Genomic DNA, 24,000 nt, shown 5'->3' on the forward strand with positions numbered 1-24,000 from the left:
CTATATCACGACTATTTTACTTCAACATGCTGTTGAGCTTGAACTCAGCCTGCCTGCCGCTTTGTAAAACACACTGTAGGGGGGTGGGGGGGGGGGTGGGGGTGTTGTTTGGGGTTTTTTTCAGTGTTGCGACACGCACAGGGTAAAATACTTTCAAGAACAACCTTCAACAATTTTTCCATCATTTAGTCTGGTTCCTTTGTTAACAATCTCAACAATTTTCTTAGGGGCATTTTCACAGCCATCTGTGTCATTTTAATTTCATTTAAGCCACAATAGTGAAGTGCAAACAAAAAAAAGTGTGAAAAATAGCCTATTTCTATAAACCATCATGCATTATCGCCAGTGTTACATGGGTGCGTAAGCATTGAGGAAAGACACTGCGTCCTTCTGTCATAATCACAGATCTACCCCATTTAGTCTCAGCCCAGACCCCATATATCCTTTTTTTAAAAATCCTGTGTCCTAATTTGGTGCTGAATATTGATATGTTATTGTTCAGAATATCAAAAAGAGACACTAGGTTTTTAGGGTTTTAACAAATAATTATATACTTGGCGATTTACACTGATGATGATGATGATGATGATGATGATGATGATGATGATGATGATGATGATGATGATGATGATGATGATGACGACGATGAAATGATGATGATGATGATGATGATGATGATGATGATGATGATGATGATGGTGACGATTGAATATTGAGGATTATGATATGGATTAATCTGGGTGTTACTTTAGTTCTTTGTTTTGTGCCTATGCAAGATCCCCTTAGGCTGTCCTGAGAGGCACGACACAATCCTTCCCAACTCATCCAATCGAATGACCAAAATTTGGAAATAAATTGTCATCTGAATCCCAAACATTAGATAGATGTGTGCCAAAACATCACATCAGGGCTACTTCTAGGTGATGATTTTATTATTGTTCGTATATCCTTCCAATTATTTCATATGCAAGTCTTTTACTGTAATACCTGCACATGTTTTTATAATACAAGCATATGAGCCTATTCTTCTTACAGTATTTTTCTTTATCCATCAGCAAATACCCTTCTCCCTCCGAGACCTAACATAGACAACACACTCTATGGAACATTACAGCAACTGCAGCAGACCTGCACTTATCACTACATGGCATTGGACAGAAGGGCGAGAGCCCAGCTGTTGCTGGATCGATAACAACAACAACAACAACAACATCCATCAGCAAAGAGTAAATACACTTGTCACTGTAAGTTGTGCTCTTTTTTTATGGGGAAATCAAAGCTAATAAAACAATTAGGACCAAAATAAAAACTTTCTAATAAATATAACGCATTATTTTCACCTGCCCACGCCTTAATCAAACATTTCTAATAACAACAATAACTTCAGTGAGTTTGGAGTCTGGTACATATTTAAAGTCGCCATAAACACAGCAGGATTATTCAAGAGACAACGCCTCAAACTTAGCATCTGACTCTCAAACAGCAAAACATCACAAAAGGTGTTGAGAACCAGATGTCTATTGGGCATTTAGAAAAATGGCAAAATAAAAAAGCTTGGTTTCTTACGTTCGTAAAGTTTCGAGTTCATTTTTGTACATCACAACTTGTTCCTTCAGCGTTTTGTAGTCAGACATCTGAAAAGACAAAACAAAATGGCTGACATGCAATTACTGAAAAAAAATTTTATTGTGGAAATCTCAATCTGAACTACAAAATACACTGTATGCATTTTATGATTTATCATTAATACGCCCCAACAAACCTTTTCTTCATTACAAATCATTCTCAGCACTTTGGGAAAATTCGGTGTAAGCTGCCATTTTACAAGTGCTCAAACACTAACATACTGACAATTTCTTTCACTTTTTTCTCAGCTGGGTCAAGCAAGAAACATCTGTGCAATCTGTTTTTCGCAGGGACACAGCATCAAGCCCAGATTTAGAGTTCAAACCCTGTCGTATGTACGGCAGCCTTACCATTGGACTATTGACACCACAATATAAAACTTTCATGCACTCTAAATCATTTCAATACATTTTCAACTGGAATTATACACAGCAATGCAACATCAAGCAGCTCAGGCTTTGCTTTTACTAATCATCCCAAGGCACTTGCAACACAAATTGGTCATATATGTGCCGAAGACTAGAAGTATTTCTAAAGAGTAACAAACAAAGAAAAGAAGGAGGAGAGACAAGGACGATCAATGTTTTATAGGAATGAAGGAGTAAACCACACCCAAGCACCCGCCAACCACCCGCCAGTTAGGACAGGCTCCACAAAAAAGCTCATGGTCTGTGCAACCCCTAATCCTCACCCTCAAACTGACTCCCCATAACCGATCTCAACTTTTACTGCCCATATCTAGGCTTTAACTTCACTCAACACATCTAAAAGCAATCCTGCCGTAAGCTGACAAAACGCCCTTTGTTTATTCACAGCAGTTTCAAGAAAAAAAGGCTTTTTGTCAGCGTAACCACTGAAAAATAGTGCTTCCGAAATTTGAATTCTAGCTTATTCAAAAACTAGTCACAGTTTCACTTTGATTTTTTCATACAAGTAGAGTAACTGATCAGGCTTTCAATTTAGCAAATAAAATTTTTGGCGCCAAAATGAAAAAAAGGCGCTTTGTCAGCTTATGGCAGAATAGTACCTTGAGGTAGCCATGTTACGGGGAGGTTTGCAATACACAACAACCCGATGAAGTTTTCACTTTTGTCTAAGCTACATAAAAATAAGGAATGACATGAAAGCGAAGTAAGGGCTTTCTTTCCACTTACATCCCTGAGCTTGGCATTGAGGTACTCATTGTTCTTGTTGGCATTGACTTCGCTATACTTGGACTCCGACAACAGGGTCTGCAGAACAAAATCAAAATGAATAAAAATAATAAATTTTAAAAAATAAAATAAAATTCCATTTCATTTACCTCCCTGGGGTAACTTGGTTTAATTTGGAATACACCCATTAATACATAGTACAATATTTTATCCATTCTATATAACAATATCACACTGATACAGACAATCAAGACACCATTGCTCTGTTTTTTAGCATGGGTTATCTTGTCTCATGAGAGAACAGACACCCAATGACCATCCACCTAAAAGTCTAGTCACCATCATTTACTTTACTTGACATTATTATGAGTCTAAGCTCACTAATCACTTGGCCACTGGAGACAATACAGAACACAGATCTAAAGGAAAACATCAAAACAGTGAACTCACTTATTTGCTCACTAAGCTGACAACCACTAAAGGAGCCCGATCAAAAGATACAATTGATAAGTACAAGGTATTTATTCCAAGCACAAATTTTAGATATGACAACTTTCAACCGATTCTCATAGAACACCACTGAGAGCAACAACTGACCTCTAATTCATTGACCCTGTGAGTTTTGTCTCTCAACTCATCTTTCACAAGTTGCAAGCGAGACTTGTCTTCAGACACAATTCTCTCTTCCTCTGAAAAAAAAAAAAAGAATTTAAAAAAAAAAGAATCAATGGATAATTCCTAACTTATCTGACAACAAGAAACAATATAATAAAAGTATCAAGGGCATTTCAAATGTTACATCAGCTAAATGAGATTAAGCTTTTATCCCATGAGTTCTAGATTTAAATATGAAAGGAAAAAAAAACTGTTCTCTTCCTTTCCAGAAAAGTTTCTTTGAGTTTTCAGTTTGAGTTTCATGAAAGAGAAGCACATTGACACAGCAACTGTCATTTTGCACAGGGAAGAAGCAAAACATGCAGACACAAACAAAAGTGGAAAGAAAAAGAGGTAAGACCTACCAGCGGCACTCTCCAACCACTCTTGAAAAGTTCATTCTTAATCCACGGACATGACAAAATACGGTAAGCCTTACCTTGGAAATAACCTGTTTTAAATTCAAAGGGGCAAAAAGTTTCCAGAAAAAAAAACCCAAAGGCGAATACACATGAGGAAACCAATAACTCCATACACACAAATAAAGAAAAACATACTCACCTTTGACCTTGGCTTCTCGGACTTCTACATTCTGTATTCTCTCAATATATCTCGCTTGTTGATCTAGCTTGAACCTATATAAACAATAAGAAAGAGACATATGCCATTCTTCAGACACATTTGCCATCATCAAGATTATGAATATTTTGCCCCAACCGGGAAGATTAACGATAAAAGAGGTATCGTCAAGTCAGGAGCAACATTTTTAAAACTCTAAATTCTAGGGCAACTGGAAATTATCAGGATACTGAAATTTTCCAGAGGATGACCAAATATAGGACGAGTGGGGAGCCACAATCGACAAGTATCTGTTCCAGAACTGACACAACAGAGAGAGAAAGAAGGAAACATGGACCAAAGACCTGTCATTGGCCAATACATTAAGTAAAAAATTTATATTAAGAATTGATGACATTGAATGCTTTTTAGACTTCAAGGCTTGAGCATTCCAGGTCACTGAAACAATAAGATAATACCGATTACTTACTGAGCCATCTCGTTTTGCAGCCGCTGCTCAAATGCAGTTTCCTTCTGATTGATCTCAAGTTCTCTGCGTCTGAGGTCTCCTTCCTTATCTTTCACACGATCTTCCGAGACTTTCTTCTCTCTGTGGGTACCAGTTATAAACATCAATTTAAAGAAATAATAAAATGAAATAAAAATGCACTTTTACAGAACAGCAAGGGAAAATTTTTTCTTTAAGAGATCTTGTCTCTTTTGTGAAAACCAGTTATACACCAATTAACAGTAAATAAGAAAGACTGGGTCATTAAGCTTATCTTATAACTGTTCATAAGTTCTGCATAACTCATCAGAACATCAAAGCTGTCTGAGATCTGTCCCATGAATAAGTTTTCAGATGCAAACCAGTCCGTAGTGCAACTTTTTATGTTTCTCAGGGGAGTAAAAAAAGAAAAAGAGCAAGCAAAAAAAATGGGAAAAAAGAAGAAGAAAAAGAGAAACCAGGTGGGGAGTTCAAAAGTAAGTTGACTGAGCACCCTAAAGAAATCTGAGCTCTTTCCTTCATATACCAATAAGAAATAATAAAATGAAACACAAATGTACTTTTATAGAACACCAAGAAGAAAATTTTGTCTTTGGAGATTTTGGTGTCACACAAATGTCAAAGCCACTGACTAAAGGCTATTTATTTCAGAGTATTAATCAGTATCTACTCCAAGTTAAAAGAGAGTGAAATGAAGCAATTACGAGAAACATCAGATAACCATCAAACACCTCATATCTTCTTTGTCAATAAAAAAGCTCAACAATGTTTATTTACTCCATGAATGAATAACAATCATATGTTGAGGTAAGTTATGTGTTTATGTTTATTGTAAACCTTTTTTGGTCCTCAAGTCTCAGCCTTTGCCGTTTTTCTACTGCTACTCCTTGGCTCCTTCTTACTGCTGTCTGTCAGCCACACCCCTGACCTTATGGTAGGTAAGATCTAACACCTAGCTTTCTCGGATAAAGGTGGAGAATCTCGGAGGTCCCATGTGCAAGTTGCGCACATTAAAGGTCCCTTGATGGTTAAAAATCAATAACAGAAGGCTTCAACCATCATCCGGGCAAAATTCAAAATTTCTTACCAACTGAAAATATTTAATGTGTCCCGCGCGCTCACATGACCTTATTCAGTTGCGAGCACCATAAAACACTCACCAAAAAAAAGTCTTCGACTAATCTGTTGGTCATCATAACAACATAAACAAGGTAGCTACAATGCAAATAACTCTGTTGTTAAATATAGTGCAGTGTGGTCGGGGCATGAGATGACATCACTTCTCATCATTCAGGTTTGTAAGAATACTTAGCTACAGAACAGACCTTTTGATCTGATAATAATCAACTGCACACATATGTATTGACTGTTCATAAAGGAATATTTGCGAGGAAAAAAAACCCACTTTTAAAGCATAAAGAAACCAAGAACAGCACGGATTCATGATACCTTTTGTTCACCTCGGCTTCTCTCTTCACTTCGGCCTCCCTCTGTCTCACGGCTTCAATCTCCTCTAGGATGGACTGGCGCTGAGCATAAGTTTCTCTGTCTTGCAACTGTAACATATCGCACGAAAACTTACCTCATTTATCTTTTACAAGAATCACAGAATACATTACTCCATTTACTTTACCATTCTTCCCAAGACAAAAATAATCATAATGTAACCACAAAAATAATAAAGATAAAATAATGATGATGATGATAATGATAAAGATAATAATAATAATAATAACAATAACAACAACAATAATAATAACAACAACAACAACAACAACAACAACAACAATAATAATGATAATAGAATAATGATGATGATGATGATGATGATACATAATAACAATGAAAATGAAATGATAAGAATTAAAACCTCAATCACAACGAAGCTAGTAACCATTCTGATATGCTTATAATAATGATAAACAACTCATATTATATAGAGTACGTGAAATTGTCCCTTTTGCCATTAACAGAACAGTGTGTCATTACCTAAACAGACCCGAAAACAAATTAACATTCCAAAAGGCTTAGAGCTTCATGAGAAAATCAGATAAGCTGCCATCTTACAATCAGTCAAACACCAAAGTGCTGACAAAAGCTTTCATTGTCTTACCCGTTCTCACCTAAATGAACTGAGAGGAATTTGACAAAGGAGTCTTTCCCAAGAACGCAATGTTAGACCAGACGGGATATAAATCTAAGACCAAATAGTAACAAACACAACAGTCATTCCATTATTTTACCCAGGCCACAATTCAAAGCAAAACATTGCACTTTACTGCTGTACTGTAAGTTAGTGTTTTTTCTCTTCAACATTTTCTTCACTTAAATGACATAAAAGAATAACTCATTGCATAAATTAACATATATATCCACCCATAAATCAGTTCCAGTGTGCGTGTGCATGTGAGCGTGTGCGTGTGAGTGTGTGCGAGCGAGTGTGTGCGAGCGCGTGTGATAAAACACCAAACCAATGTGTCAGCATGTGGACAATAAAGATTATCTTTGTCCTATCTTATCTCATCTCATCTTAAACAGAAAAGGACAAAACAAAGGGAAACAAAAAATCCCTCCACTTACATCTGTCTGCTGTTGAAGTCTTTCCATTGCGTTCCTCTCTCGCTGCACCAATACATCATGCTTGTCTTTATAAACCCTTTCCAGCTGAAAAGAAATGTTCACATAACTACTTATTAGAACAAAACAAATTAGATTTACGAACTATCCAGGTGGCACATGCTATGCAAGAGGAAAACTATGTTTAGAACTCTTTCGTGCCATCATCCAACAGAAGCAAAACATATAAAAGAAAAATAGACAAAAGACGACTTTAAAATTTCAATTTTCCCCATTTTCTTGATTTTCTCATACTAGATATAACCCCTCTGAAAAATAACTAAGTCTATAGCTTGTACTGTTTGGCTTTAATTTACACCTAAGCCCTCGTGCTGTACTGAAATACAAAGATAAGTTTTCTGCATCTATTCCCAAACTTCATTGAAGCTCCAATAGCAGTGAAATAAACTGCTTTCCAATTCATTAAAAAAATATCGGCTTAATGTTGTTGCGTTTAGGATCAAAATGTATAATCCAAATAAGAAGTTGAGACTTCTTATTTTATTCAAGAAAATTCATTTCTGTACGTTTTCTAATTCGATTGAGAAGATAAAATTTGTAAAATATGCATATCTTTAATGTTTCAAGATCAAAAAGAAATGTAAATATAAATCAAATTTACATAATCTTTAATGTTACTAAATCAAAAGGAACTATAGATGTAAACACTACATATATATTTATCAAACAAAAAGCCATCCAAAAAATATCACAACTATGAAAAAAGGCCATACAAGAATAAAGTATCCACAATTTTTTTTTAACCTTCACTGAGCAACTCATTTTTCAAGATCATTTCAAATGTCGGTGGTTCGGACAAAAATAGACACATGGTGAACATTTACTAAACAGACTTATATACATGTTTCAAAAGAAATGTAAACTAAAATACAGAAATGTCTTATCTTTCCACTTTTCTTAAAACCTCATTTTCAAGTTTTGATTGTCAACAATGTCTGAACATAACATTCTGCACCTTTCCATCACTTGTCTCGGAGCCCAACACAGATTCAGTCAAAAATTGTCTAAGACAGCCTGCCATTGTTAAGGGGAAAAGTGGCCATGTTAGGTAAGTGGTTGTTTTACAGTGTCATTATAATGTAAAAAAAACACAAAGGAGGAAATGGAAAGTGGCTGCTTGTACAGGAGATTGTCTTGTAAAGGTGGATTTTAGAGCAGGCTCGATTGTACTGAAAAAACATTAGATACGAAAAAGACAAAAAATCCTGCACATTAGGGACGCCACGGTCTCATCAGCAAGTGAAAAAGAAATGTGGTCAGACCTCCAAAATAAAAGATTATTATTATCAAATCGACTGCTTAGTGTAAGACTCAACAACAAACCATTTGAAAAGTGACTTATAATGGAGTCTTCCACTGAACAAACAAAAGTACTTCAGCAAAAGCCTATCACCTCTCTTCTGGCTTGTTCCAAAGCCTTTCTGCCATTTTCCTTCTCCTCTGTTTTGATAGAAGCAATCTCTGCATCCCTCATCCTGGCAAGCTGCGAGAAAACAACAGAATGCTGTGAAATCAAAAACACTGCACAAAAATCCCATCCACTTCAATACATTATATATACATTTGAAGACTACACCGGGAAAAAGAAAGTAGTCACAGTTATCTGTTTTCTTACTTTTTTTTGGTCTTGATTAGTCGTTTGACTGGTTCCATTTTGTCCATCACAACAATTTTTGTCAAAAAGGGCAGCAAATACATCTATAACAGCTATGCAGGACAGAATGGCAGAGAGTCTATGTCATGACCTCAAAACAAAAAAGGGCTGTAGTCCAAAATTTTCTTTCTACCACCATTTTCTTCATCTTTAGGCTTCACTCCAGTTCCTTTTCTGATCTTTTATCACAACAACAAAATATTACTAGGCTGTCTGCAGGCTGTCTCACCTCCAACTTGAGTTGGGTATTATATCTGTCCTCCAGCTGCCTCTGAAAGCTAAGCAAACGTTCTTCTGCTCCAGCACGACCCGTGCGCATGAAATCCTCCCGCCGAGATGAGAACAGCTCATCAACATCAGTAAGCTTTTCATCTTAAAAACAAAACATGAAGCTCATTTGCAATGAACAATATAAATGATTATATTGTAAAGGGAAAAAAAAGTCATAATACTAAAAGAAATAACAAAGATGAAGTCTTTCAAGGAAAAAACAAAAACAAGCAAACATAATGCTTTCAGGTAACCCCTTCGTTACCTTATGACGTACCTAATACATCATGAAAATGCGTAATTTTTAGCTCTGTGCCCTACCATGTACGTCTCGGAAGTTGGCAAAATTTGCCGCTCTTGGTTGCCTATACGAGGTTACAGGTACATCACGCTAATAACCTGGCTCTAATTCTTCTGTACGGAGTTATAGCCACAAGCACTGCGTAGATTCGTATTATGGAAAAAAGACACGCACATCGGTACCAAATTTGCTTGTATTTCTGTACTACTAGGCTTGCAAGCAATCGATAAACGTAGATCTAGGCCTGCCGGCGGCTATGTGCTCTCGTAAAACACAAATATCGAAATGACTTTAAAAAGGCGAATAAATTCACATTTGACTTGAGGAAATGGGATATAAGAAAAGTGACATGATCAAAGACCCGGTGTCTGAAATATGTCACAAGAGCGCTAGATCTAGATCGCGTGTCCATTGACACTGAGATATTAGGTTGCTGTCCTGGGTAACGAGCTCAGCTGAAAATCAGTGCTGACAGTAGGAACGTACACCCCCTGGGAACGAAAGGGTTAATTAGAAGCTAAACTAATAAATACTTTGGTTGTAGAAGCAATAAAATTTCGGAAACTAGACAATTCTTCAGAAATATTTAGCAAAGACATACATATATTCACAGCAGTCAAAATATTTGTTAATAGAATTTTTTTCAAAAAGATTCCTAGTCTGTAGTCTATTTCTTTCACACTGCAAGTATCTGGGAAAAACAAATTCAATTTGTTTGAGCAAATTATTCAAGGAGGAATCTTGGGTATTTGATGAGGGGTGAAAATTTTGCACAACAACCTATTTTTAAGCTTAAAAGGCTTAAATACTTTTACCCATATCCATATTTCAGCATTTACACTTGCAGCTTGACCTATTGGCCAGAATGCAACTCCTCCCCCCCCCCACCCAAACCAATGCAAATAAAAATCCATTGGAAAACAACTTGACTGTCTCCACATGTAGTTTGCCAAGTCTTTACTAACCCAGAGATGTGATTGGTCCCACTTTGATGAGATCTGTCTGGCAGCCAACATTGCTAGAAGAGTTTGCATGGAGAGCTGACACTTCAGTCAACAGCTGCCACAGAAAACCTGCGGAAGAAAAATAAAGTAATTCAGATTACTTTTTTTCCCATCAAAGAACAAATGGCCGAAACCAGGAAGTCGATTTCTTCAACATTTTTACTCAACCTTCTACAAAGAGAAAAAACAAGGGGTATTTTACTGTAGTTCAACAAAAGAAAAAGGAAACGATAAAAGATTTTTGGTTCTGGCCAAGACACTTCTTGATTTACAGTAACATGCACATCAACCAACACATAATACAATAATCAATTTGAAAAGTAGCATGACATTGCTGGTCACTGCAATATACCAGTTTTACAACTGAGGTTAACATGCCTTACCCAAAGCAGATATTTGTGACCATAACTCCCACAGCAATTGCCCATTGACACATTCCTTGATATTGTGATTCTTATGCAATCAAGTTTACCATCCATTTGAATACTACACATACCTCCCGCCTGCCCCCTCCCCCAAAAATGACATATATCCTGAAACAAAGAGTGGATTATGTGGATTTTTAAATACTTTGAACAATCACACATTGGAATCAAATGAAATTTCAATCCAAATCATTTCATCTGTCACCAGCGTGTGAAATCAGTAGCAGAGAATCATACATCACATCTACACACAATTCTAAAATATACAACACTTCCTAAAAAAGAATACTTCAACTTTGTAAATAAGTTTGAAACTTACCTTTCTTACTGTCCTGTTGTGACTGGGCACTCTACGGAAAAAAGAAAAATAATAAATTGTAAGTACAATAATTTTATAGCAGTAACTAAGTACTGCAGCTGAAACTTACTGCACTTATTCAAATGGCTTCATTCATCTTATTAATCCAATAAATTTTCTATCGAATGCAACGTAGCACATTTCAATCTAATCTGACAGCAGAAAAGCAGAAAGAAGACAGCTATTAATATAATTTCAACATAATTCTTCTATTTTTTCAAGTGGTATTTTTAGAATACAGCATAACAGCACCTATGACAAGCACAAATACACATTACTCTTCAGATATATGTCTGACACTCAGTAATACTATTCATGTTACAGACTCGTTATAGTTATACATTTTTACATCACACAAGGAAACTTACCAGTCTCTGATAAAGTCGTGAATGGGGGCTTATGTTAAGTAGTTTGACCAGGTCTTGGGTTTCAAATTTCTGAAAACAAAAATAATGTTTAATGATTACGACCTCAGAAAAGTACCGGCTCACTGCTATAAAAAATAAAAACATTCTTTCAGTTTTTACAAGTATGTACATATTAAAATTGATTACATTAAAAACAAATTCATAACCTTTAACTCTGCGTTACATTTTGTACCCAAAAAATCCAGAAGCCCAAACCCATATATTCTCTACTGTTACATTCACTCTATATTAAAATCAAATTAATTGAGCATTTTTATATGAAAAATATATTATAATGTAAAGAAAAAGTCAATTCAAGCTGTCCTTTTCATCTCATTTTTAAAAGCATTTAATTTTTTAATTTTATATCTGCCTGTGCAGATTTGTAGAAGGATGTATTGTATGCATCTGTCTCAATATCTGAACAATGGTTTACCAGGTCTGATACCAATTTACAATGTATGTCATATCCGATCCATGTTTCAGCATTTACATCTGATACCGATGTTAAGTGGCAAGAAAGCTAGGGGTCATCTTCCAGAGATTATCATGATTATCAATATCATAGTTAATGCAGCCGAACCTGCTCTAATACCACCTAGACAGTCATCTGGACAAACTGCCAGTTTCCATTTTCTCATTCGCATATCTTTAACTCTATAATGGCACTGTGTAAGACAGCCACCTCTCTAAAGCAGCCTCTTCTCTCCTTGACAATAGTGGCCTTCTTAGACAATTTAGCCTATACTATATTATAATAATTATCATTTTTATAAGATCATTATTATTGTTATAATTCCTCTTATTACAATTATTATTATAAATAGTTACCATTATTATTATTACCCTCATCGCTAAAAAATATCAGAATCATAGGAAATCTCTTCTGGCAGCAGAATGCAGCAATCAAATGAGTTAAGAACTATCAGAATAAAATGAGTTTGAAATCCATCGAGGAGCAAGACAAGGTTGTATTCTCTCTCCTTATCTTTTTAACATCCATACAGAGTTCAATTTTAGAGAATCTCAAGATCTACAAGGAGTCAATATTGGGAGCCACAACATCAATAACCTGAGATACACAAATGATAAAGTCCTGCTAGTCAACATGAGTGAAAATTTTTCTCGTTAGCTGGAAAGCAAAAAAAAACAATGAGGGGTGTCAAATTTTTCACAAAAGATAAACCCTGCTTAATGAAATATACAACACTTTGGTCACTTAAAACGACACCAGACCATTGTGAAAGAGGTGCTTGAATTTGAAGGAAGGATGTGGGGCAGGAGAGCCAAGGGAAGACAAAGAGTAACATGGATGGACAACATTAAAACATGGACTGGCCTGGGCACAGCAGAATTTGCAGAGGCAGCTCGCCACCGTGAAGGATGGAGGGTCACCACACATCAACCTCTGAGTCTGAGATGACACCTCCAGCACAGCACATCACTAATGCAATCATATCCCTATCATTTGTTTTTATCATTATTAGTTAGTCACAAACAAACCTTATCTTGGTTAAGTCCACACTCAGGAAGGAAGACACTAAGGCTGTACTCATATTGGCATGCTCGTAAATGATTCGCAACGAGACTGTTGGATGCTCTGTGGAGAAGGGTGCCTCCATCCGGTACTTTCAGATCTTTCAAGGTCAAAGGGCCCCGCACACTTTGTTGGAGTTCAGTGACCAGGCTGTTTCGAAGTTGAGACTGAAAGCAAAGAAATTTTAAAGAAAGTTGTACCCATTATGAATGATTCTCGAGGCGCCGAACTTTGAGTCAGTTTTTAGAAGAATTCACATACTTTAAGATTTAAAGGAAGGTAGAATTCATCTTCCTATGAGCATGACAAATGAGTCTCTCTTTTCATTGGCTGCAAAATTTGGAACATTTGGGTAATATCTAAATGTTTTGCAGTCTCTCTGAAAGAGGAAGGTCTAATTACGAAGCATATCAGCAGGTTTTGGACGCATTACCCGCCGATCCTCTTGCTTTGATGAAAACTCGACTGTCACTGAAGACATCGGGAAAAAAAATTTTCAGCGAATACCCCTATTTCTCCTGAAAGTATGGATGTGCAATACATTGGGCTAAAAACTGCATTAGCATGTTCCTAGGGCTAGCCCTGGCTGCGGCAAGAACATCATGTTTTTGCACAGCCGCGGCAGGGCGTGTGGTATTGCTAGTAAAACTAAACGTAGAGCACTGTTTTTAACAGTGTGAAGTCTATTCACTTTCTTCAGGGACAAGTAGTTTTTCTGTTGGGGGACAAGACACCCCCCCCCCCCCATTTCCACATCCTCCTCCTGACCTCAAAGCTGTATTCATTAGACAAAAAAGTGTATGCTATAATAGTCACAATTATAAAGTAACCAAACTCTTTTGCAATATATATAATAACCTGGGTACCTCGTTCAATGAATAGACTCAAAGGAATCGATCTGTCAAGTCATTGTGGGATTAGTGCACACTGCTGGTGAACGGAAGCCTATCTTATTTACAATGGCGTCTTTGAAGAGGGACTTTCCCAAGATTAGATCTAAACGAAACAAACGAAAAACTGAAAATTATAAAGTACAGGTAGTGACTTCAGATTCTTAATATAACTGTGCACCCTTTAAATGATTCTGAACCACCGTTAATTTTTTCAAATTCGAAAGTTAAGTGGTTCGGAAGTATTAGGCGACCAAAGTGAGGAACTTTCACAAAAATATAATATACTAGCTGGGCCTCCTTTTGACGAAAGGAATGATCGGTGCATTAACATCAAATGAAAGTCATTGGCCTACTGTACATTTACACTCTACCGGAATGGAGCTATAAATCTTGAGAGAAAAGTGACACATGTGTTTCCAAGTTGCCAAATATAATAGACGTATAGAATCTAGATTGATTCTCTATTCCGCTTTCGTGGTTGTACACTCCAGAAATTCAAAGGTATGGAACCAGAGCGCACGGCTATTGAACGGAAACCTCACTTGTTTACAATGGCGTCTTAGAAGACAAACTTTCTCAAGATTAGATCTAAACGAAACTAATAAAAAACTGAAAATCTAACTACAGTGACTTCAGGCTCCTCAGTAAAACTGTGCACCCTTTAAATGATTCTGAGCCACCATTAATTTTGTCAAATTCGAAAGTCAAGTGGTTCGGAAGTTTTAGGCACCGAGTTGACAGACTTTCACAAACATAATATGTAGAGATATAAAACCTCATACAAGAAAGGATTCAAAAAAGTAAATCAGAATTTTATTTTAAAAACAGCACAAGATTTTCAGTGTTTTTTCTTAACATTGAGAGCAAATGAATCTAAAAATAAGGGAATGTATAATCCGGTTTTGGCCCTAAAGAAACAATGGACTGTGGGTTTTGGCTCCACGGACGATTACTGCTGGTTTTAACAGTGATTACTTTTCGACGTGTGTGCCGATATGGAGAGATATCAAACCTAATTGCAAAAAATCAAATTACGGTTAAATTCAAGGGGGTATGCATTTTGTATTGTAAAATAACAATGCATCTCTCGGATAGAACATCGATACCGAATATTTAAGTCAGTTACATCGATATCCAACAGTACTCGTGAGGCCAAAACCGGAGAATGCCAAAATAAGACAGTGAGAGTGAGTTATAATTTTGAACAATCCTCCACATTAGGCTACTGACCATCACATTCACATAAGATACATCTAGTATTATAGGGCCTAGTCGATTGGCTACTGTACTATAATTTACAAAATTAAAGGCTGTACTATAGAATACATCTTATGAAACTGCAGCGAGCACCTAGCACATCTCTGGAACTGGCCAAAATATAGATGACGTATTTCCGACATCTATATTTGTCGTCTTCCGGGGTTTCCCCCAAGACGCTTGGGTTTCCCTCGCCATTAAATTTACTGTTCACTAGATCTTGCCATGTTTGTTGTTTGTTTTTTGGGGGTTTTTTGTGTTATCTTTTATAAACAATCTCAGCAATTTTCGTTCCATAAATTAACCTTCTCCTAAAAGTTGTACACACACACACACAAACGCAAGCGCCCACACACACACACACACAAGCGTGTATACACACACACACGCACATACACAAGCGCACACAAACACACACACATATATGTACACACAGTCCAAGCAATCGGTGATGAAACCTAGTGGCGTAGCCCATCACGCGTTAAGCCGCAAAGCGGGCCCACCACGGTGAGATCTTGTAAATTGGCGAGGGACGCCCTGGAAGACTACAAAAATAGATGGTGGAAATACATCATCTATATTTGGGCCAATCACAGAGGTGTGCTAGGTGCTCAGAGCAGCTAGCTTCATGTCTATAAAATAGAGAGTATTAGGCTATTGTTGAGATTTCTCTATTCACAAAAGATATTAGATCTATAATTTAATACGCAGTGGCTAGGTTCACGGCGCCCTGAATGCAGTTTGCAGGCGCTGTTGAGGCTACGTTCAAGGCACTAAAGCTTCGTTTAGGGGGAGTGTCCACTGCCGGTTTTAGTCAGCCGGTTTTAGTTAGTGATGACAGTGATGCATTATATATTAAATATTAAGTTTTGGCCAGCTTCAAGTGTTTCATCCCATGAGATGAAGGAAAACGAAGCGCCCTTACAGAATTACGGTCCGGATATATGGGATAACGAAAATTGGAAACGGTACATGGGAAACAAGAGGTGAGAGATGGGAAACAGAAGGTGGGATTCAGAAGACGGGACTGGTCATAAAATATGTTACAATAATGACTGTATTGCACCGGGTCAGTCTGAGAACCGACGCAGACAGAAAATGACGGGAATCAATTATTCTCTTATACTAATAACAAACATCCTCTCTCTCTCTCCATCCTTTCTCTTTCCTTTTCTCTTTCTCTTCCCCCTCCCCCCTCTCTCTTTTTTCCTCTGTCTCTCCCTTCCTCTTTCTCCCCCTACCGCTTTCTCTCTCTCTCCCTTTTTCTCTTTCTGTCTCTTTCTCTCTCACACACACACACACACAAACACACGCACACACTGCCAGCAGACAAAATTGCATGCTTTCAACTCGAGAGCGCTGGAACATTTGTTTACACTTGTATATATTATTATCACCTGCCAAAATTAAATATACGTCACTGTCGTCACTGACTAAAACCGGCTTACTTAAACCGACAGTGGACACTCCGTCTACACGAAGCTTGAGTGAACGTAGCCTCAACAGCGCCTGGAAACTGCATTCATGGCGCCGTGAACGTTACCTGCCAACTACGTTCAGGGTGCCGTGAACGTAGCCACTGCGAATTTAATAACATTGACAAACTATTTGAATAGAGAAAAATTATATTCGGACTCAGAATTGAGTCCAGCATGACGTCCGTTCCGACTTCCAACCTTTGTTCCTAAATATTTCCGGCATGTATGAACTTTTTTTCAATTATAATGATAACAGTCGAGACGTGAGCTTTATTATCCTGTTACTAGATCTAGATCTATCAAAACTGGCCCTCCTTACATCATTAGTATGAACAGAACGATTAAGTTGAGCTGACCTTGCCGGGGGCAAAGTTAATTTATTTGTCGACAAATGAGATTGCACGTAGCGATCTCGCACTCTCAGCTTGCAGGGGGAAGAGGTGTTGGGAAGAGACCACAGCTGTCCGTTTTGTGCGATGTAATAAAACAAAGAATAATTACAGAAAATCTATAACGCACAACAAAATGAAATTTTATATGTGGAAAGACAAAAGGTGGTGGAAGTAATGATGATGCTACAGTAGAGGTGAAAAGACCCTGAATTGTCGGTTACCGTGTACTTACCGTGCCATAGGGTAGATCTAATGAGAGTGCAGTCCTTTGACTTTTGACACAATTACAGTAAGTTAAGTACACAGTCCTAGTGGGCAATTCTAGTTCTAATTCTAGTTTTACCTAAAATCCCCCGACGACATTAATATAATGTAACCTCCTTACACTCACATTATAACTCACTTAGAAGCTGAGTCCAAATAAATCAAACCTTTTTTTCCGACCCGAGTCCGAATAGATAAAACCCATTCGGACTCGAGTCCGAATAAATAAAAATTTGGTGATCTTGTAGTTCCGTTCGTTAAAGTCCATGATCCATTTGTTTTTACATCCAGAGAAGAAATCCAGAAGTCTTAATGACCAAATACTATTTGAAATAGGCTACACAAAGAAGAGTAGGAGGGAGGCAACCTAACTGCAAAACATCAAATTAGGATAAAATTCAGGTGGCATGCCCCCCCTGAACCCCCCCACCTCCATATTTTTATTGGGTCAGGGGGGCAAGCCCCTGAAACCCCCCTCCTCTTGACTTTAACGAACGAAACTACAAAATCGCCAAAAATTACAGATATTATAATATAATCTCTTTGGCGACTTTGGACTCGAGTTCTAAGTTCTACTACTGTAGCCGTGTACAATACACCGTAAATACAATTAATTACGATGCTCACTGAAAACTGCTGTGGCAGACTTCCAGATCTAGATCTAGATCCTAGATCTAGATCTAGATTCTAGATCTAGATCTATATAACCTCTATGCATTTATATGTTTACATCCATACCTTTATGGAATCAACTAGCCCGCGATTTCTAAGACTGTGGTACAGTCGGTTTCTCAGTTCCTCTGCTGTGAGATATTCCGGATTTTGGTTGGCCATAGCGATATCAATTCATAGAAAATGGAAAGCTTTATCTGATATTTTCAATAATGCATGAAATCAGGAAACTTTGAAGAACTGTTTAATACATAGAACACATCCTCGACCCAACAATAAGGCAAGTCGAGTCAAGCGTCCATGACAATAAGTTTACAAATTGCGGAACGAAAATGTTACAGCACAAACTAAAAACATGTTCCTATATTCAGAGTTATTTCCCGTGTTCTAAACTCCCACTTGTTGGCCGTCTGTAAGTGAAGTGTCTCTCTCTCTCTCTCTCTCTCTCTCTCTCCCCCCGCCCAAACACACACGCGCGCTCACTCACACAAACGCGCGCGCTCACTTTTAAAAACAATCAAGAAACGACAAATGCAGTTTTGGGGATCTCTGAATAGACATACGGGTTTTGAACATCTAGCTCTCACTGGCAAAACTGAAGGCAAACGAGGCAGGGGTATGCCCTGAGCAACCTACCTAGGGAACCTAACCAAATGCGGGTAACAGGAAAGATCAAGGAAATGTAGCTTTTTTAAGAGCATGCGAGCAGAGGACTCAATGGAGAACCATGGTCGCCGATGTCTGTCGCGGATCTTGCACTGGATGATGATCCTTCAATAAAGTAAACAGATGATAAGCCGAATTGACAACTAGAGGCTTTCTCTTTGGGCTCAGTGAGTCAGTACACAATTTGTAAAATAGCCGGCAATTAAGGTCGAACGCGGTAGTATTCGCGCAAAGTTGTTCATCGCGACTGGAGGCTGTGACAACAAAGTTGCGAGCCACCGGTAAAACAGAGACGAAGGAAAGAGAATCTGGAGTGTATTCCACTTATCAGTGAACCCCAAAGATCTTTTTTGGGGGGCGCCTTCAAATAAGCACATGTTGCTTTTTAAATGTCAACAATAAATATTAAGAATTAAGATTTACTAGAAACTGGCTGAAAATTAATGGCAGCAATAAATCTCCTATCCACTGTCCGGCGGATAAAAAGTGACTGGCTCGACCGGTCTCCCAGTTAACGAACCACCCATGGTTATCACAATGCGGAGAGAGTTAGATTTCAAAATGATTTATTAATTTGAAAAGCCTTTGGCCCATACATCCACACATTTACTCGGAATTACATTACAGCACATCGAATACTTAACATAAATTGGGCACGCACGCACGCACACACACACGAACGTTCACACACACACACACACACACACACACACACACACACACACACACACATACACATACACACACAAACACACAGAGAGAGAGAGAGAGAGAGAGAGAGAGAGAGAGAGAGAGAGAGAGAGAGAGAGAGAGAGAGAGAGAGAGAGAGAGAGAGTGAGAGTATGTCCCATTGAAAAACTCACAATAAAAAAAAAACAGTGGATAGGAGATTTATTGCTGCCATTAATTTTCAGCCAGTTTCTAGTAAAAAAAGACAAAAAACAAAATAAACAATTAATTAATTAGATCTATGCCTAAATTTTTAAAAACAAAAACTGGTTCCGCACTCTAAAAGAATGGGGCAACTAATGACAGTCAAATCTAGTCCGAAAGCCCGTGTCAAGATCTCGCCAATAATTAGTTTCAGAGAGACAGCCAACTCTCTCTCTCTCTCTCTCTCTCTCTCTCTCTCTCTCTCTCTCTCTCTCTCTCTCTCTCTCTCTCTCTCTCTTCCTCCTCCTCCTTTCTCTTTCAGCTGCAGTTGAAATGGTTTAACTTTTTATGAATTTATTTTAATTTAATGTTTATTTTATTGCCCTCGCAACTGCATAACGTCATATGAAAGCGTGGGACACATTAAACATTTTTAGTTTAGAAGGAATCAATTGGGAAAAATGCCCGGGTGATGGCCAAGCATACTCTTATCGAATTTGGACCATCAATTGGATTTGTGTTAGTTCTTAGGCAAACTTCCAGAAGATCAGGGCTGTGGCTGAATAACAGCAGTTTAAGGAACCAACTTAAGGAGAAACAGTAGAAACGTGCAGAAAAAGTCAGGAGCTCAGAGGAGGGGGCAAAGGGGTGAGGGATGGGGGGCAGAACATTGATACGAATGCAAATGAAAGAACATGGCTAGAGAGCAGGAAAAGGAGGTGAAAAGAGAACATTTTAGAGAAGAAAACTCTCCGTCGCTGTCAGGTTTCAAACCCAGGACATAATATTAAGAGCATCTCGATTCAAAATGCGATCCCTTTGAGATCGGTTTATCAAAGGGAACTCATACTTTAAAATAAAATACATGTTTGTAGATCGATTTACCTATGGGAACTCATACTTTTAAAAACATACATGTACATGTGTAGTTATATTAACTACCCCCCACCCCCCTCTCACCTCTCCCCCTCCCCCCAGCATGGAAAGCTACTTTGTCCATGTTCACGCAATGATCATCCGACAGCGTAATCTTGGTTTCCTTTGGTTAATAAAGCTTTTTTTCACACCCCCTTATAATTATAAAAATGTGTTAAGGTCAACAGCAGGAAAGAATTAAAAAAAAGAAAGTTTTAGCCAACATTGTATATTATTCAACACGGTCTGAAAAAACAAAACAAGAACAACAGCTTTGTTTTGTGAACTGAGCTCCTACGGTGTACCATAGTTTTTGTGATCCTGTTTTCGAGTTCCGTCTCCGTCGAGTTCCGCAAGTTCTTGTAGAAGCTCACGAGTTTGTTTACAAGTTTGGATATCAATATATAAGAATTTGTGAAGAACCAGAAAGATAATTTCCTAGTGATTTTAAATAATCAAGCTTTATTATGTCTCCGTGATAAGCCTAAAGGTACTCTCTTCAAGCTGAGTGCATTTTTTCCTTCAAGAAAATGCAACAAGTTTTGACGAACGCTTACTGTCGGAACAGAGCTGTAATTTCGTCACCCAGTTAAGTGAAAAACTTTGCCCCATTTTCGACCCGGATGAAACGAGAATCGACATAAACTAACAAGGCAGCCTGCTGGTCTAGGCTTTCTCGTAGGCTAGTTCTTCTCCTTCGTTCCCTTGGACTTGGCAAAGCGTGCTCGGTTACACCCGGACCGGAAAGGGAAAAGATTCGGGGTCAAACTTGTCACGATCAACATTTGTGAGAAATCTGTTGATTTGTTGTAGTTGTGTAGGTCAAATTAGATCAAAGTAACAATAGTCAAACATGTCTGGAGAGCAAAGAATCATACGAGTGGGAACTCGAAAAAGTCAGGTAAGTCGACACTGGAATATAAGATAAAAAGTTAAAATCTAAGGTTTAGTAGAATGTTGCGTAAATTATAATGATAATGCTACATTTTGCCCTTTGCTTCTACTTATTGCTTTGCCTTTCCACTTTCCTCAAACTCAAACGACTGGATTTTTAACTTGAGATTCTAGATCTAGAATCTAGTTCTACTAGATCTAGATCTAGATCTAGATCTAGATCTAGATCTACTTTCTCATTACATCTGTTCTACTTTGAACTGTTAGGAAGGCTTGACTTACTAGATCTAGATCTAGATTAGATCTAGAGTCTAGATCTAGGCCTAATATTTTTAGTTTTTATTTTGAATTTGAACTCGAGTCAGAAAGTGGGCGTAGGCCAGGAGAGGAGTCGGTGAATGAATGGCCACAAGACATCCCTTTTCCAGTCCTTACTACTTGTGAAGTTTGGGGTGGAGATATTCTATTTCTCATTAGTAGAGACAGAGAGATGGGTCGGGCTTGCAAAATCGGTGCTTTTTCGTTAGTTCCCACCCCCCTTATTTGAGCCTGACCTAGATCTACATCTAGATCTATACGTTTGATTCGCGGCGAGCTATGATCATATCAAACCTAACAACTGCAAAACATTAAATTAAACCCCCCACCTTATTTTTATTAGCCCCCCCTACTCTTGGGGCCAAATCCCAGTAATAACAATTGCGGGGTGGGGACTACCGAAAAAGCGCTGCAAAATCAGCGTCTGTGAGTAACGGACTAGACTAGGGCCTACTCGCTGGCACTACCCGCAAACGAGCAAATGGGTAACGAACCGTCCGCTTGTGAATGAGTAGTTCGCTACTCGCTACACATCGGACAGAGACAACAGTTCGTTTAGCGAGCGGACGGGACGGGCGGATGGAGAGACTCCATGCATTCGAGTGGGCGGGCAGACGGACAGACGGGGAGCAACTCGTTCCATTCCATACTACTTACACCCCCACCCCTCCCCCCCCAAAAAAAATCACCCTCCTGCCCCACATTGTTGTAGCTAGGTGTTCATAGCGGAAATTTCTCTAACCCCCCCCTCCTCCAGTCCTTTGCGATAATTGAAACGTGTGACCCACTCAACAAGGTGAAAGGTTACATACATAGCACTACGTCACCAGCCTCTCTCACTCCCTGCGGCACCGCTAGTGGTTTGAAACATCAGGTCTAATTAACAAACAATAGACGATGGGCCTAACCTCGCGTCGAGTATCACGTCTGCTAGAGTTCGTCCGTTCGCCCGCCCGCGCATGAATAAAATTGTGGAGCGGACCCCAAAAAACGAACTGGCTTGAGGTCCGCAGTCCGCTCACTGAGAGAGTCAAATTGTGGAGCGAACCCAAAAAACGAACTGTTTTGAGGTTTGCAGTCCGCTCGCATGGCCGTCCGTTACCTGTTCGCTCTGAGTCCGCGAGTAACGAACCCGTCCGTCTCCTCGCCCCAACTCTACTCATTAGGGCCTAGACTGCTTGTAGGCTTGTACGTTGTAGGAGTATAGTTTGACTATGACTATGATGAATAGGATCTCTCTATGGCATGGGAATGGGAGTATTCGTAGTCAAATTCAAATGTCACTTGCAGCCAGGCCCCACTTTACTTTGTAATTGTAAACTGGTAGCCTGTAGTTGTACCCTTTAGTAAGACTTCGGCTAATAACATGCCTACTGTTGCAGGAGGAATTTATAGCAAGGTAGTGTCAATTGCCCCTGAGTGACGCGATGACAGTTGACGCCAGAACCAATGGCGCTTTTTCGGTAGTTCCCACCCCGCAATTGTTATTCGCAGGTTTTGGCTCCAAGAGTAGGGGTTTTACCATAATTTGATATTTTGCAGTTGTTAGGTGTGATTTCTTAGCTCGCCGCACATCAAACGTGTATCTAGATCTAGGTCTAGATGTTAGATCTAGGCTCAAATAAGGGGTGTGGGAACTACAGAAAAAGCACCGAACCAATTGCCACCGAGTAAGTGTTTGTGAGTAGATCTAGCCTGTATGTGCTCGGTGTTCTGGGTTCGTGAACTTCCAACGCACTCCTCTCTCTTTGCCCCTTTGTGTGTGGCGGTGGGGGTCTTTCTCTCTCTCTCTCTCTCTCTCTCTCCCTGACCCCTGCCCCCGGATTTATGTTCCATCATGTAGCGTATTTCTGCTTGAGTTTGTGTGCATTTGTGGCCTTCTTCTAGAATCGCCTGTGTTGGTTCTACACTGAAGGGTAGGTTAGCCTACATCTCATTCAAAACACGCCAAGTTGAAGTTGGTAGCTCTAGATGTTTGTAAAATGAATTAATTAGAAAACAAACTGACCCACTTAGACGTGAGGAGCTTGAAAGGATAGCCTGGAAACAAGATTTTCATTTTACTTTAAAAGTAAACAAAATCTTTCAAATGAGCTTGAATTTGCAAAATGATATTCCCTGTTAAAATTAAGTTTATAGATAGTTTTGAATACCATTGTGCAGGTTAAAAGAAGAATTTGAATTTCAAAATATTCGGAAATTGACCTATACTATTTTCCTTTCGAACCCCAGAATGTGTGTAACTACCCGTTTTATATTCTTATCAACTTCTGAGAGCGAGTCTA

General features: G+C 38.5%; 2 protein-coding genes across 2 annotated transcripts in view; one reads left to right on the forward strand and one right to left on the reverse strand.

Moving 5' to 3' along the window:
• LOC101850884 (oral-facial-digital syndrome 1 protein homolog) overlaps positions 1 to 18,370 on the reverse strand; it is a gene marked incomplete in the record, with an annotated part of 46,882 nt that extends 28,512 nt beyond the window's left edge. Inside the window, 14 exon segments of the mRNA XM_013081919.2 lie at positions 1,567 to 1,634; positions 2,781 to 2,858; positions 3,378 to 3,469; positions 3,996 to 4,069; positions 4,483 to 4,602; positions 5,950 to 6,056; positions 7,081 to 7,164; positions 8,531 to 8,620; positions 9,021 to 9,163; positions 10,328 to 10,435; positions 11,111 to 11,141; positions 11,518 to 11,586; positions 13,060 to 13,260; positions 18,116 to 18,370. Coding sequence (XP_012937373.1) covers positions 1,567 to 1,634; positions 2,781 to 2,858; positions 3,378 to 3,469; positions 3,996 to 4,069; positions 4,483 to 4,602; positions 5,950 to 6,056; positions 7,081 to 7,164; positions 8,531 to 8,620; positions 9,021 to 9,163; positions 10,328 to 10,435; positions 11,111 to 11,141; positions 11,518 to 11,586; positions 13,060 to 13,260; positions 18,116 to 18,211 — 1,361 coding nt within the window.
• A 2,736-nt stretch (positions 18,371 to 21,106) lies between these two features.
• The window catches only part of LOC101851122 (porphobilinogen deaminase), a 46,976-nt gene continuing 44,082 nt past the window's right edge, over positions 21,107 to 24,000 (forward strand). Inside the window, exon 1 of the mRNA XM_005097286.3 lies at positions 21,107 to 21,404. Within this exon, the coding sequence (XP_005097343.1) occupies positions 21,357 to 21,404 (48 nt within the window). The 5' untranslated portion in view covers positions 21,107 to 21,356. The remainder of the gene's footprint in view (positions 21,405 to 24,000) is intronic.

Source organism: Aplysia californica, unplaced genomic scaffold, assembly GCF_000002075.1.
Source record: "Aplysia californica isolate F4 #8 unplaced genomic scaffold, AplCal3.0 scaffold00151, whole genome shotgun sequence".
Classification (NCBI taxonomy): Eukaryota; Metazoa; Mollusca; class Gastropoda; order Aplysiida; family Aplysiidae; genus Aplysia; species Aplysia californica.